Below are 13,176 nucleotides of genomic sequence, written 5' to 3' on the forward strand. Positions count from 1 at the left end.
AGTCGCTGCTTCTTTCGAGTAATGGCAGCTCCATAATATTTTTAACATAAATTGTCATTCGCTTTCTTTACATCAAAGAAGTTATGTGCACATCTGGGCTTGTGTAGAGGCTGGTAATATAAACAGGGAAGTCTTAAACACTTCAGCCAGTAAACACGCCTGATCTACGTCCTGCTCCCTCAGGGATCAGGTCCACCACATGGAATGTTTAGCATGCCTGCGTTCCCGAAGAACTTTTATAAAAACTTCATTTATAAGAACTTCAAAGAATGTCCAGGCTTGCTTGGGAGAGAGAATCTTCTATCAGCCTGCCTTATTATATGCCTTGAGCAAAAGAGCCTCTCTTTTCCTGCTGCTGGATACCATGCAAATAAGCTGCTAGAAGGAAGAAGGACGACACTGAGCAAAACGTGAAGAAGAGGAAGGAGATGAGCGAAAGCTGCAGGGAAGGTAAAGATACAAACCAGGAAGCTGTCTCTATCATCAGTTCTTAACATTTTAGCAACAAACCCTTTCATCTTCCAGCAAGTCACCAAAGATCTCTGCACTGACTGCAAGGATCAGCTCCATAATCTACTGGAAGACAGTGGTTTCTTTATTCAGCTGGTAGCAGAAGCTCAGGGAGGGTGTGCGCTGGGTAGCAACAGCTTGAAGCCTCATTGATTCAGTGTTGGAGTGACTGGAGCAGAGGTCACAGTGGGGTCAACACAATTAGCGATGGACCCGTGCTCTTTATTGAGGAGAAGGGATGAAAGGGTTGCCAATTACTCTGCTGCTTTGTACTGAAAACAAACTGTTAAGAAAGAAAATGATTGACCTTCTGCAGCTCTAGCTTTTGTTTATGCTTTACATAAGGAAGCGTTAAAGGGGCCATCAATTAGTGCTCGCAGTGTTAGAAGTGCTGTGCAGAATTTGCTGTTTTTACAAAGCTCCTTCAGCAAGACTTAGTGAGGTCAGCAGTCCAGTGTTAAATGGGGCCCCATCGTATCTTTGTCAAGGGTGGATGTTGAAAGAGGAAGTGCATGGTACTAAGTATACTCTAATACAACATTTCTACATGTACAATCACAGATGCTTTGCGAAATTAATTTTTACACATAGTTGTTGACTGAACTGCACTGTGCAAAACTTAAAGGTTGCTTTAGAGTGAAGAAAAAGGGCATCCCTTCCCTGGAGTGCAATAAACAGAGAAGTTTGATTCATTGATACAGTATTTATTTACTGCATGAAAACTACACTATGTTGTCCATCTATCGCCTCTATTGATGTGTAAGAACACTGGTTGATTTTATTCATCAGAATGGACCGGGGCCAATATTATATAGTACAACTACGAAGCTATAGCCAGTAGATTAGCATATAACCCATAAGTTAGCTGTGCCTAGAACTGGAAGCAAAGGGAACTGCTATCATGTCTCTGCCCCCCAGAAAAAAAACAGCTTATCACCAGCTAAGTAACTAATTTGTACAAAACCCCCACCCCTGCAAAAATACCATGTGGTTCGGTGTGGGTGTAGCTGTGTTTTGCTGCATATACACTACTTTATGCATGTCTGTACCTCCTCTTCTAGTCCCATCATGGCAACATGTTACTCATGATTACGTTGGTCAATGCTGAGATCATGATTGATGCATGTAGTTGAAATTTTAAATAAAAGTTTATTTAGATTTATTATTCCCTGTCAAAGTCCTTGAAAACAAATTGTTTCCAAACGTGGTAATTAGTTTTATAATTTATTCTGACCGAAGGCTCTCTTTTTATTTTCTTGGCTCAAACTGAACTAAACCTTCAAAGCCTGAGAGAATTGGAGTATGGGAGTTTCAGAAAGGGACAAGTGAAGGAAAAGGACAGGGAAGCACTGGAATTATAAGGCAAAAGGATCATCAGTGACACCGCACTAATAGTGTAATGTGATTATCTTGTTTTCAATTTTGTTAGCTATTTTCACACATGGACTGCAGCCGTGAACTTCTCAAGATATCCGACAAAGGTGCGTGTGAGAACACAAGTTGGACATCGAATGGCCTTTAACCGGCCAGCTCTGTTGTACAAAGTCCATGTGACGTCTGATTGATGTGAGAACATAGCAAGTTAATTCAAATTACATGAGTGGAACATCATGTTTCCTGCCTCTTGCAGACTTTATACAGATAGCACCCTCATCTAAACTAAAATGAGTCATTTCATTAGTAAGACCACTGTAGTGGACTGTTTGCTACTGTGTGCTAAATGTGAGAAAGGGGAAATCTGGACAATAATATGGTTTAATTTTCCTGACACTGGCCCTTTGGAGCAGTGGAAACCAGCTGTAAGTACATCAATAGGAAGTAGTGTGCACCAAATTATTTGTTATATATATATATATATTTTATATTTTGACTTTTAATCCAGATACAATAAGTCAAATATCAGTCATAAAGTTCAGCTTAAAATGATTTGATCTATTTGACCTTTTGGCTCACTTGTTGGAAACGTGTTTTGCTTTTGCCCTCAGTTTAAGTAAGTTTGGATCCAGTAATAAATTTATGTTCAGCTGAATAAGAAAACTGTAATGGTGGTTTGTGTGGGTTGCGGTGGTTTGAAAGGTGATTTACCCAATGCTCCCTCCTTGCCAGACAAACTGATCATGAAACAGGAAGTACTACAGTTGACAGAGTTAACAGGAAGCTGGCAGCATGCAGGGGTTTTACTTCACACTATTTTAGCTATGTCTGGGCTCGCTGTCATCACTCTGGTAATAAATACATTTTTTTGTACTTTTAAATATAGATTTAATTGAAATTCTAAGACATACAGATAAATACTTGTAAAGGTTATTCCAAAGTATTTTTGAATCACTGAAATATTAGTTGATTAGATGATGCAACCGTCATTTAATCCTGGAACATTTTAGTAAACATGATTTTGAAACAGTGTTGCTTAAGAACTATGTGGGTGGCACACTGTTTCAAACTCCCACACTTCACTTTTCATAAGAATTGCCCAGTAGAGTCATGGGTCATGATGTTTCACTGTCAGAAAAGCAAGATTTATGACACTTGACATCAGTGGGAAGGAAAAACTCCCTTTTAACAGGAAGAAACCTCCAGCAGAACCAGGCTCAGGGAGGGGCAGTCATCTGCTGAGACCGGTTGGGGCTGAGGGGAGAGAGACAGGACAAAAGACATGCTGTGGAAGAGAGTTGTACACAGCCAAACCTGTAACCCCCACCCATCCACCCCCTTTGTATTATTTAATGATCAGGGAGGGGTGCACAACCTTTAGCATGTCATGGAGCCAGTAGAAAAACCTGTAAGACATGACTAGCATACCGAGCATGAGCTCTGACAATGTGTTCCATTTTCCTCTGAAGTTGGGTGTTGGAGCTGGATGTGACGTGACTCCCAGGTTGTGTGCATTCCCGTCATAAAGAAAAACAAGGAAAAACAGAATTTGATAGCAAGGTGGAGCCATTCATGCATTGCTAACAATACAGTGCAATGCTTGCAATGCACAAACCTGCTCTGCATATGGCTTATTTATCCATCCATTCTCTTCCGCTTATCCTGGTCAGGGTCGCAGGAGTGGGGGGGTGTTGGTGGAGCTTATCCCAGCTGTCATAGGGCAAGAGGCAGGGTACACCCTGTACAGGTCGCCAGCCTGTCACAGGGCCACCTCACAGAGACAGACAGCCATTCACACTCACACTAATGGGCAATTTAGAATCACCAATTAACCTAACCCCAGTATCTGGACTGTGGGAGGAACCCGGAGTACCAGGAGAAAACCCACGCAGACACGGGGAGAACATGCAAACTCCAAACAGAAAGGCCGGGCCAAGATGGATTTGAACCCAGAGTGCTAACCACCATGCCAATTACTAATACACTTACTGATGCTTACGTGCACTGCCGCCATCTTGGATTGTTAAATCTGAGTTGATGGGGCTGCCCGAGTTGGAAGTCTGACTTGAGGAGGCGTTCCCGTTGAAAATTCTGACTGAGAACTCTGAAATTCCAACTTATGTCTTCAAATGGAGTGCACCATCAGATGGCATGTTAACGAGTCACACACAGGAAGGGGGACTGGTGCTTTGTTCCACAGACCTTAACAACAACCGTACAATGACAGGTGTCTGCAGCACTGCATTTGCTTACAACACATGATAAGAATCTCTGTCAGAGCAGTTTCAGTGTTTGTGCACAACTCTCCATCCTGGTTTAGTGCATCAAGAGGCGCTACTCAGGAATCCTGCTTTGCAGTTTAAATATTTGCCAAGTTGAAAACTCTAAACAAAATCAACAAAAAATAAATAAAATTAAACATCCAGCAATGGACCGCTGCTGGACTCCTGCTGAACCTAAGCAGCCAATATACTGATCCAATTGTGCAGCAGTAGCCTGGTGCAGGTGATTATCCACTACAATTAGTATTGCTACAATCACATTCACCTACACTAACACTCATAGTCACCATATTATCATTTATTTTTATCTTAAAAATAGCTTGCAGTTTTATAAGTGCATTAGCCTGAGTTTTTCTTAGTTGGATGCAACAAAACTAAAACCTTAATTGTTAAATCTGATTTATGTTGATTTAACCCTAAAACCTTAGAACTGTGTGATGTTTTAGCAGATGTATTGACAGTTATATTAGCCATCAGCCAACGTGTGGCTCTCCCGTTCATTATGTGGTCTCGTGTGACATTCTGTATACTTTCTGTAGAAAAGTGGAAGTCCTTTCATTCCACTTACCAAAACAACAATAAGTGAGATTGTGTAATTGTAGAGACATAAGAGATAAAAAAGAAAAATCCGGCGCAATCCAGCCATGGAAAAGTGTATTTCACACCCTCACAAAGTATCGCCACGCTTCCAAAGATCCGCAGGAATTGGATTTCACGGGTGAGATAAGGAGGACGGTCTTTGGCTGTGAGGTTCGCTCCGGGGCTTAGTGCTCCTTGTTAAGATACATCCAGAGGGAGGCGTGTTCTAAAGTTAAAGAGAGGTCTTGAAACGGTCAGCACGAATATGATGGCTGAAGTCTGTGTTTATGTGTATAATTAACATTTTTAGCCATGCATCCACTTTTTTATGAGCTGATATTTGTGTGTTAAAAAAATATGAAGCAGGAGAATTAATTCCACAGCCAGCAGCACGTTGGTTACCAGTGTATGAAGCACATTCTTGATTATTGTTATTTTGTTTTAATCCGGCTGCTTATTGTTTTAGAATAGATGGTACTTTTTGTTTGGGTGTAATGATATTACAGTACATCAGTGTTTGTGTGTGTTTGTGTTATTCTGAGTGCTGATTGTCTGATGCCTGTTGAGTCATCACTATGGGCATTAATTTTCATGTCAGCCATTTAGAGTTTCTGCCACAGTAACACTGTATCTGTATTGATGAACACAGCCTGATATTAATATTTTGGTGAACCCACAGTCTTTCGCTGACCTCCTCCAAAGTTATTTTGGAGCCAAAAGCTAACAAAGCACAAGAGAAGGTAAAGCTGAGTCTGGTGTCAGAATCATGTGCTGTGTGCTCACAATATTAAGCGCTTTGAGTGCTTAAATAGAGTAGAAAAGTGCTATTCACGTACCAGTCCAGTGTCCTGTCCAAACTCTCAGACTAGTGTATAATAAGTAAATGTTTTGTGGTAACATAGCAGTTATGTGGTCTTAAAAACAAACTTTATTTTTTTCTTTTTTTAATGCCACAAAAGGGGTTAGCATCAGTGGAGTTCAAAAAAATCCACAGTGACCTAACATTTGGCCCATTTTTCCAGAATTTATCCACCTTTTCCTTTTGAAGTAAATAAAATGATAGAAAATGTGACCCCGGAATGGATTTTGAGGTAGAGGAAGAGCAGGCTGTCTACCAGTAGGAGGGTGACCGGTTTAATCCCTGGCTCCTCCAGTCCACATGTCAAAGTGTCCTTAGGCGAGACACTGATCTGTTGCATCCTTCGGAGTCTGCTTGAAGTGTACAGAAAGGATGAATGCAGCTTGTGGTGTAGAAGTGCTCTGAGAGCTCAGTAAGAGTACAAAAGTGTTACATAATCACCAGTTAATTTATGATTTTTGAAAACTGATTTCTGTACATGTTTGACACAGTTATATGTGAATGTGAAATGCTTGTCCAACAACACTTTGATTAATTAATTTGGCAGGTTGACGGCACAGTTTGAAATCATTACTGAGTTGATTTTAGACACCATGTTTCATATCATGGGCAGCATGGTGGTGCAGCGGCACTGTCACCTCACAGCATGGGATCTGGCTTCCTCCCGCAGTCCAGAGATGTGTATGTTGGATTAACTGGTGATTATAAATTGGCCGTGGTTGTGGACGCCAGCATGAATAGCATTCTGTCTCTCGGTGTTACCCCCGTGGCAGACCGGCAGCCTGTCCGCCCTGTGACAGCTGGGACAGGCTTCAGTCTCCCAGCAACCCTGAACTGGACAAGTTGTTAAGAAAATGGGAAGATGGATTTGAGGTCATTAACGACCAGTCCAACATGAAAGACTTTGGCAACAATGTCAAACTCTTAACGTATTACAAAATGAAAAGTAAACCTCATCTTGCAAACAGTAAACACATTGGACTGTTTCTAATCGAACAGCCTTTTCAAGAATAAACATTTTCCAATCTGAACATTGAGCATCTTCTGCACTGATTATAAGCTAAACTGATTTCTGGCCGCGGTAACCACAGTGTCAGTCCCTTTTTTCAGATTTCCAGTTTGGCCATCTTAGGGGATATTTTTGAGTCGCTTATGTGACCTGAAGTGTTCAAATTCAGCAGATTTAAGCAGATCACTGTGTTTTTACCAACAGACTGTGACTCAGTCGGTACAAAGTCCATTCTGCCTCCCTACTAAAACCAGAACAATACAAAAGTTCTGCTGATTGAAACTTAGAATACTGCAAATATGCCAAAGACATCACTCAAAAGCACAAGCTACAAGAAATATCTGCAGAGATGCTCGTAGAGGCGAGTGTGATGGAAAGGATTTTTTTTTCTCTCCTTTTAAAATATTTGTGTCTTCCCATCAAATCATCCAGATTGTAGAACAGATAAATCCTTGTGACCTTTAAATCCCAAATATGCAAGGAGTCTTTGTCTGTTACAGTGTTCATTCTGCAGGGTCTGACTTGGCAGGGTCAGTTGGGATCTGGGCTGGTAGCAGACAGGAAGCATTAGAGCGATAGTGTACAGCTTCTTGCAAATTAATTGTGATTATATATATCTTAGCTTTAAATGTATAAAAATGTAGGATTTTAAATAATCATTTAAATGGAACAGGAACAAACTGAGCTTTAATGCATTTGGAATTAAAAAGTGTTTTTTTTTTTTGTGGCATTTAAGTGACTGGTACTCAACTGTATTACAATTTAAAATACACACACTACATTTAAATCTGCAAAAGTGACCGATAGATTTTCTCCAGTGGAAGACAAATGCATTTGTTCTATCAACCTGTGAACTGGGTCTGCTGTGGGGGTTTTGGTGGCTCAGCTCTGGGCTCCGCATGCTGCAATAATCCAGGGAGGGTTAGGATAAAGCCTGGCTTCGTCTCACTCTCTGCCTCCTCCCAGATCAGATGAGATTAGGAAAGAGCTAAGGAGCTCTGGGGGAAGGCAGGACTCATACACACTGAGGCTGAAGAAAGGAGGGACGCATCAAGGCAGGTGGGCGCTCATGCAAGAGGAGAAAGCCAGTAAGCAGAGGCAAATTCACTCAGAACAACTGGGCTGGTTGGTGCAGATAAAGAAGAGGTTGGTGCAAGCTATACGAGGTATTTGATGAAGAACAGTATTTGCAGTTTAGTCATTATTCTCTGTGTATTATAGTCTCTATGCTCATGTGTCTCTTTTAATCACAGGTTCAACTCTGACATGGGAAGAAAACTAACAGAAAGTTCGATCTTTGGCTCAGTTTTGTCTTTCAGCAAACATTTGTAGCTGGGAAGCTGATGAGGGATCACAGTCTTGTTGTTGGACTAGCAAGTGTTTAGTCAGTGAATTATGGCTTGCTTTGTGTCCTCTTGATGGCTCACTTTATGGTCTTTTGGGAAAAAAACCCATCAGCTCTTGTCCTGATTGTTGCTGTAAAACTGGAATCAGCAGTGACAGCAAAATGCAAAATGCCAAACTGAAAAGGAAGAAGTTGAAATAGTAGAAATAGATGTCGTGTCCCTGACTGATGTGTGTTTATCATTCTATTCTTTCTTTCTCATGACTTGCATTTTGTAATTTCACTGTAAGTGTATGACCCTGTGCACCCTTTGTCCAAGTATCTGACTATTTTTTGCTGAATATAACCGTTTGTGTGACTGCTCATACAGTCAATAAACAATGATTAAGTTAACTCTGACTGCTGTTCTCTTTCAGCAAGCCATGCCAAGCTGATGGACTAACAACAGCTGACAGGAGGACTATGTGTTGAGGATCGCCTCTTGAATTTTTAACTACTTGGAGCCCACTGATATTCCTTCTTTGGCTGTTGGTGGACGTTGCTTTAGCAATGGGGAGGAAGAAGATTCAAATCACCCGTATTGTTGATGAGAGGAACCGACAGGTGAGCGTCTGTCTTCTTACATAATGTCTTATAATTATGGGTTGGTTATATTTGCAGTTATGCTCTGTGCAGAAAGCTGCTGTGGAAAACAACTTTTAGTTTTGGAATTGTTTGGTTGTTATGTTTAGTTTTCATGATCTCTCTTGTGTCGATGTGTGGCCCGCGTGGCGCTCCTGCTCTGAGCACACTCTAACAATGTGAGGTTCACTGTGTCTATTCCAGGATCCAACGGAGCACCACATCAAAGCATAACTGACGTTTTACTCAGACACCAGTTTGTAATAAAAAGACACATATTATGCAGATGTGCAAGTATTGATAGGTCCATGAAGACTTTTTGAAAGGATCCCTGAAGGAAGCTTTTGTAGATAGGCTTTGATTGAAATCTAAGGAGCTCCTGAAGGTTTCTCTAAGCCGTTTCACTTTTGAGAGTGTAGCGGTCACAGCTGGTGGCGAGGGCAGTAATTTGGGGTTAGCTGGGTCCGGACAGCACCCTGTCATTAGCAGGGTGGGTCAGTGTTAGGGACACACAGTGGCCTTCTCTCCTCACCGTCTCCTTACGCAGCCGCATTGCTGCCCACTGGAATCCCTCTCTGTCTGTCTCCTCTATATATATCACCCCCAACAGCACAACAAATACCAGCCTGTCTGGAAGGAAGGCGCAGGCTCTGGAAATAGGGATGTGGCTGGAAAATAAATATCTGGGATGATGTTTATGTTTGATGTTTGGTTGTCTTGGCCAAAGCATTTTTAGATAGACACTGCTTCAGTTGTGTGGCGTGCACTATCACTGGAGTCTGCCGTATATTTAGGTTCTCGTACTCTATTTTGGGAAGTTGGCTCATGTTCTTCTTTTTATCTGTCAAGTGCATAAAGTGTTTTCAGCAGTTTTTCCTCTTTTGAATTTATCAGACTATCACACATCGTGCACAATATACAACAATGACTGTGCTGTAGTGGAAAGATGCACTGGTGATAGAACATCTATATGCAACCACACACTCTGAAAGAGGAACAGTGTAGTTTTTGCTAATCTCGTTTCATCTATTTGCAAGTTATGCTCAAGAAATGGTATCACTTGAAACTTGTTTCCCGAGGCAACAGTTTATAGTTTTCTACCCTTGTGACATAAAAATGTGGCCTCTATTCCATCACTATCATTTCATCTTGTTACAGTTTGCAACAATTATCCTGTGAGTAATATTGTATCAAATGTTACGACTGGACACAGATTATATTATAGCAGCCCCAATGGGAAGAAAATACTGTACTTATGAATGTTGGTGTCCAAAGAAATATACAACAAAAAGCTGTAGTGCTGTCATGCACATGATGGTGCACTCTACAGTGCCCTGAGTAAAAGCCTTCAAATAAGGCTGAAACTAGAGACCACATATTTGACCCAGTGTCTGACATGCTTTTGCTTATGTAGACTGTGTGTTATATGTCCAGTGAAAGCCAGGTATCTTCAAAATGTCATCTTTCAATAAAATAAGGTAAATGACTTTATTTTAACTGCAAATACAGCAGGATACTTCATAAAGATGTAGAAGAATTATCTGCCCTTCTTTAGAGCATTTAGTCCTGCATTATATCCAAAAAACTAAAAGTGACCCATCTGAGATGCAGGGTTCCTGTTGGACAGCAAGGATATGACATTTTTTTGGTCTTGCAGTGAGACCAAAGTCAGTCTAAGCATAACTCCTGCTTTGTCACTATCATGTGTAAAGTAATGAGATACTGTATACAATACCCGGACATAAAGGGGCCTTTTTCTTCACTTCAGGAATGTGTGAAACTAGAAAGTGAAATGAAACATTTGGCAGAAAAATAATGAAAAAAAACAATGAAAAACTAAAACTAGAGAAACAGATTTTTGTTAGTTATCTGTGAATATTTTACATTTTTACCTAGAATGTTAACGTGCCTGTGTCGCTCTGATTTTTTTTGTGCAATTGTGCTTTTTTTGAGAGGCAGTTGTAAATCTGCCCTTAGTCACGATTACATTTTATAGAGACCATACTGAATAATCAAGACTCTTCTTGTTATAACTTTTTTTGCGGTAATGATGCTTTGGGCAAGTACCTAAACTACCAACTACTGCAGTAAAAGTGCTCAGAAGCTAAGCATAAAGGACTGAGCTACAGAAGTAACTATTAAAAAAAAAAAAAAAAAGAAATACACCTGAGCCTTGAGATTGCCAGAAAGCTTTGAGATGTGAGTCTAAGGAAATTTCTAGAACTGAAAAAGCTATGAGTCAAGATCCCAGAAGCTGTGACAGAAGGAAGACATACCCAGATAAATACAGATGATTCACTGCAGGGAGTGAGCTACACACCAAAAAAGGGATGAGAGTATGATCCATGTGTGACCTGTGGGTGATGTGTGGGTTTGCAGTGAGCTGTAAATGGTCCACTCAAAACAATATGCTTTAGTTTTATGGTCTGGAGGAACATGGAGGTGTCAGAAATGACTGTTATTAGTTTATATGCCACAGTGCAACATAATGCTACAGGATATGCTTAAAGGTTTTTTCTGCAGGAGGTGTTTATAACCCCCCCCCCCCCCCCCCCTTCTAATAATGATGAACACCTTGATGGTAATCATTAAGGGAGGTGAAAAATTCCTTAGTTTCTTTCCCCACCCATCTTTCCCATCCACTCAGCTCCTTCAGTAGTATTCCAGTAGAAACGTATTTCCAGGTTATTACTGCATTCTTTCAGAAGTGCAGAACATGCACGCAGAGATCCCCCACCCCTCGTCTCTTCCTGTTTGATACTCACACACACACATTTTGATTCTCTTCTCTTTTCTCTGAAAACTACGAGCTTCATAGTTTTCAGAGAAAAGTCAGCAGCTGACTGTCAGCTCGTTGTGCCGCTGCGTTCTCTGGCTCGTTTATCAGCTGTTCTGGAGCAGCTGTTTAAACAGCTAAGATGAAACATTTATGTCACTGCAAATTTGTGTTATTATTGCTGTCATTGTGCCACACTTTGACAATGTGTATCAGAGGCTGCAGGGACATGTGCACTGGATTACCTGTCCTGAAGCCACTGGATAGGATATTGGCGGTACTGATGATGATGATGATGATGATGATGATTATTATTAAGTTATGGGAGACAAAAAAAATTGATTGTGAGTGTCATCAGGTCTTTTGAAAGTTTTTTTTTGCATTTTCAAGACACAGTTGATATTTTTGAAATTGTGTCTCCTTCCTGCTGAAAAAAAAAAAAAGTCAGCAAACTCGTGATTTATTACTTTAGACCAGGGGTCTCAAACTCCAGGCCTCGAGGGCCGGTGTCCTGCAGGTTTTAGATGTGTCTGTGCTTCAACACACCTGAGTCACACATAGAAGTCATTAGCAGGACTCTGGAGAACTTGACTGCATACTGAGGCAGTAATTCAGCCATTTCAGGTGTGTTGGATCAGGGACGCATCTAAAACCTGCAGGACACCGGCCCTCGAGGCCTGGAGTTTGAGACCCCTGCTTTAGACAGAATACATCCAAAAATATCTTTGGGTGCTATATACCAATAGTGAGACCAATAGTGTTACATAAACAGTGAGATTTTCCTGTAAAATGCTCAGGATATGTTGGTTAAAGAAAATAAATAGAAAAAAATCATTTGGTTCTGGAAAGAACCAAGATTCATGATGCTCTGGATTTTGGCTAACTGTAGCTGGGCTTTTCTAGGCTGATCCTTGGCTTTTGTTCCTCCAGGTGACTTTCATGAAGAGAAAGTTTGGCCTGATGAAGAAGGCCTACGAGTTGAGCGTTCTGTGTGACTGTGAAATTGCCCTCATCATCTTCAATGGCTCCAACAAGCTATTTCAGTATGCCAGTACTGACATGGACAAAGTCCTGCTGAAGTACACGGAGTACAACGAACCCCACGAGAGCAGAACCAACTCTGACATCGTAGAGGTATGTGGTAGGAAGTTGACCTGCTTTGACCCTTTGATAGTCTGTTTGCAGAGACAATGCTTGACGGGTCATTTGTTGAAACCTGTTATGTTGCATCACTCAGCCGCCAGCACGGTATGCAAATACACATCACACGCTGCAGCTTATTTTGCATTAACCTCCATGGAATGGTAGCAAGAATATAATACTTGATGGGTTTTGCCATTTCATTGTGCAGGCAAGTGCATTTGTGTCAGGGGGATTTTTTTCTATGGACCGACTCTTGCAGCATCCATTCAGAGGATTAGGGAAGGAAATGATGCAGCTGTGTTTTAGAAAGATGAATTCCTAGAAAGCGTAACTGCAGAGGACTCAGAACTCGTTTAGCTGCTGCTGCCTTCAGCATTGTCTTGTTTCTTGAAAAATACTGGGAAATAGTATTTACATTTTTTTAAAAGATGTGCCTCTGTCATTTCACGGAGCGCCTGAATGCTGATCTCGATGAAGTAAACAAAATGAAAAAGGCATGCCGAGGCCAGATGTAACAGTTGAGTACCAGGAAAGACAGACAGGCATGTCGCTGTTTCCTTCCACTGATTTAAGTTGGTGCATTCTGTGAGGAAACAGCCCCCCCCCACCCCCCACCCCACCCCATAGAAGTAAAAATTAGAATAAACACATTGGTCATTTAAAATAATTCATGTTGGT

At 41.1% G+C, this 13,176-nt stretch overlaps 1 protein-coding gene across 4 annotated transcripts in view; it reads left to right on the forward strand.

The window, feature by feature from the left end:
* Positions 1-13,176, forward strand: part of LOC115778097 (myocyte-specific enhancer factor 2A-like) — a 41,593-nt gene that overhangs the window by 10,899 nt on the left and 17,518 nt on the right. For 2 of the 4 annotated variants that reach the window (XM_030726125.1, XM_030726127.1), the window contains exons 2-3: positions 8,375-8,561; positions 12,286-12,489. In XM_030726125.1, coding sequence (XP_030581985.1) covers positions 8,508-8,561; positions 12,286-12,489 — 258 coding nt within the window. In that variant the 5' untranslated portion in view covers positions 8,375-8,507. Of the gene's footprint in view, positions 1-7,642; positions 7,780-8,374; positions 8,562-12,285; positions 12,490-13,176 lie in introns of those variants that run through there. The other 2 variants (XM_030726126.1, XM_030726123.1) reach the window with 2 other exon arrangements.

The sequence above is a fragment of the Archocentrus centrarchus genome, chromosome 3 (assembly GCF_007364275.1).
Source record: "Archocentrus centrarchus isolate MPI-CPG fArcCen1 chromosome 3, fArcCen1, whole genome shotgun sequence".
In the NCBI taxonomy this organism is placed as follows: Eukaryota; Metazoa; Chordata; class Actinopteri; order Cichliformes; family Cichlidae; genus Archocentrus; species Archocentrus centrarchus.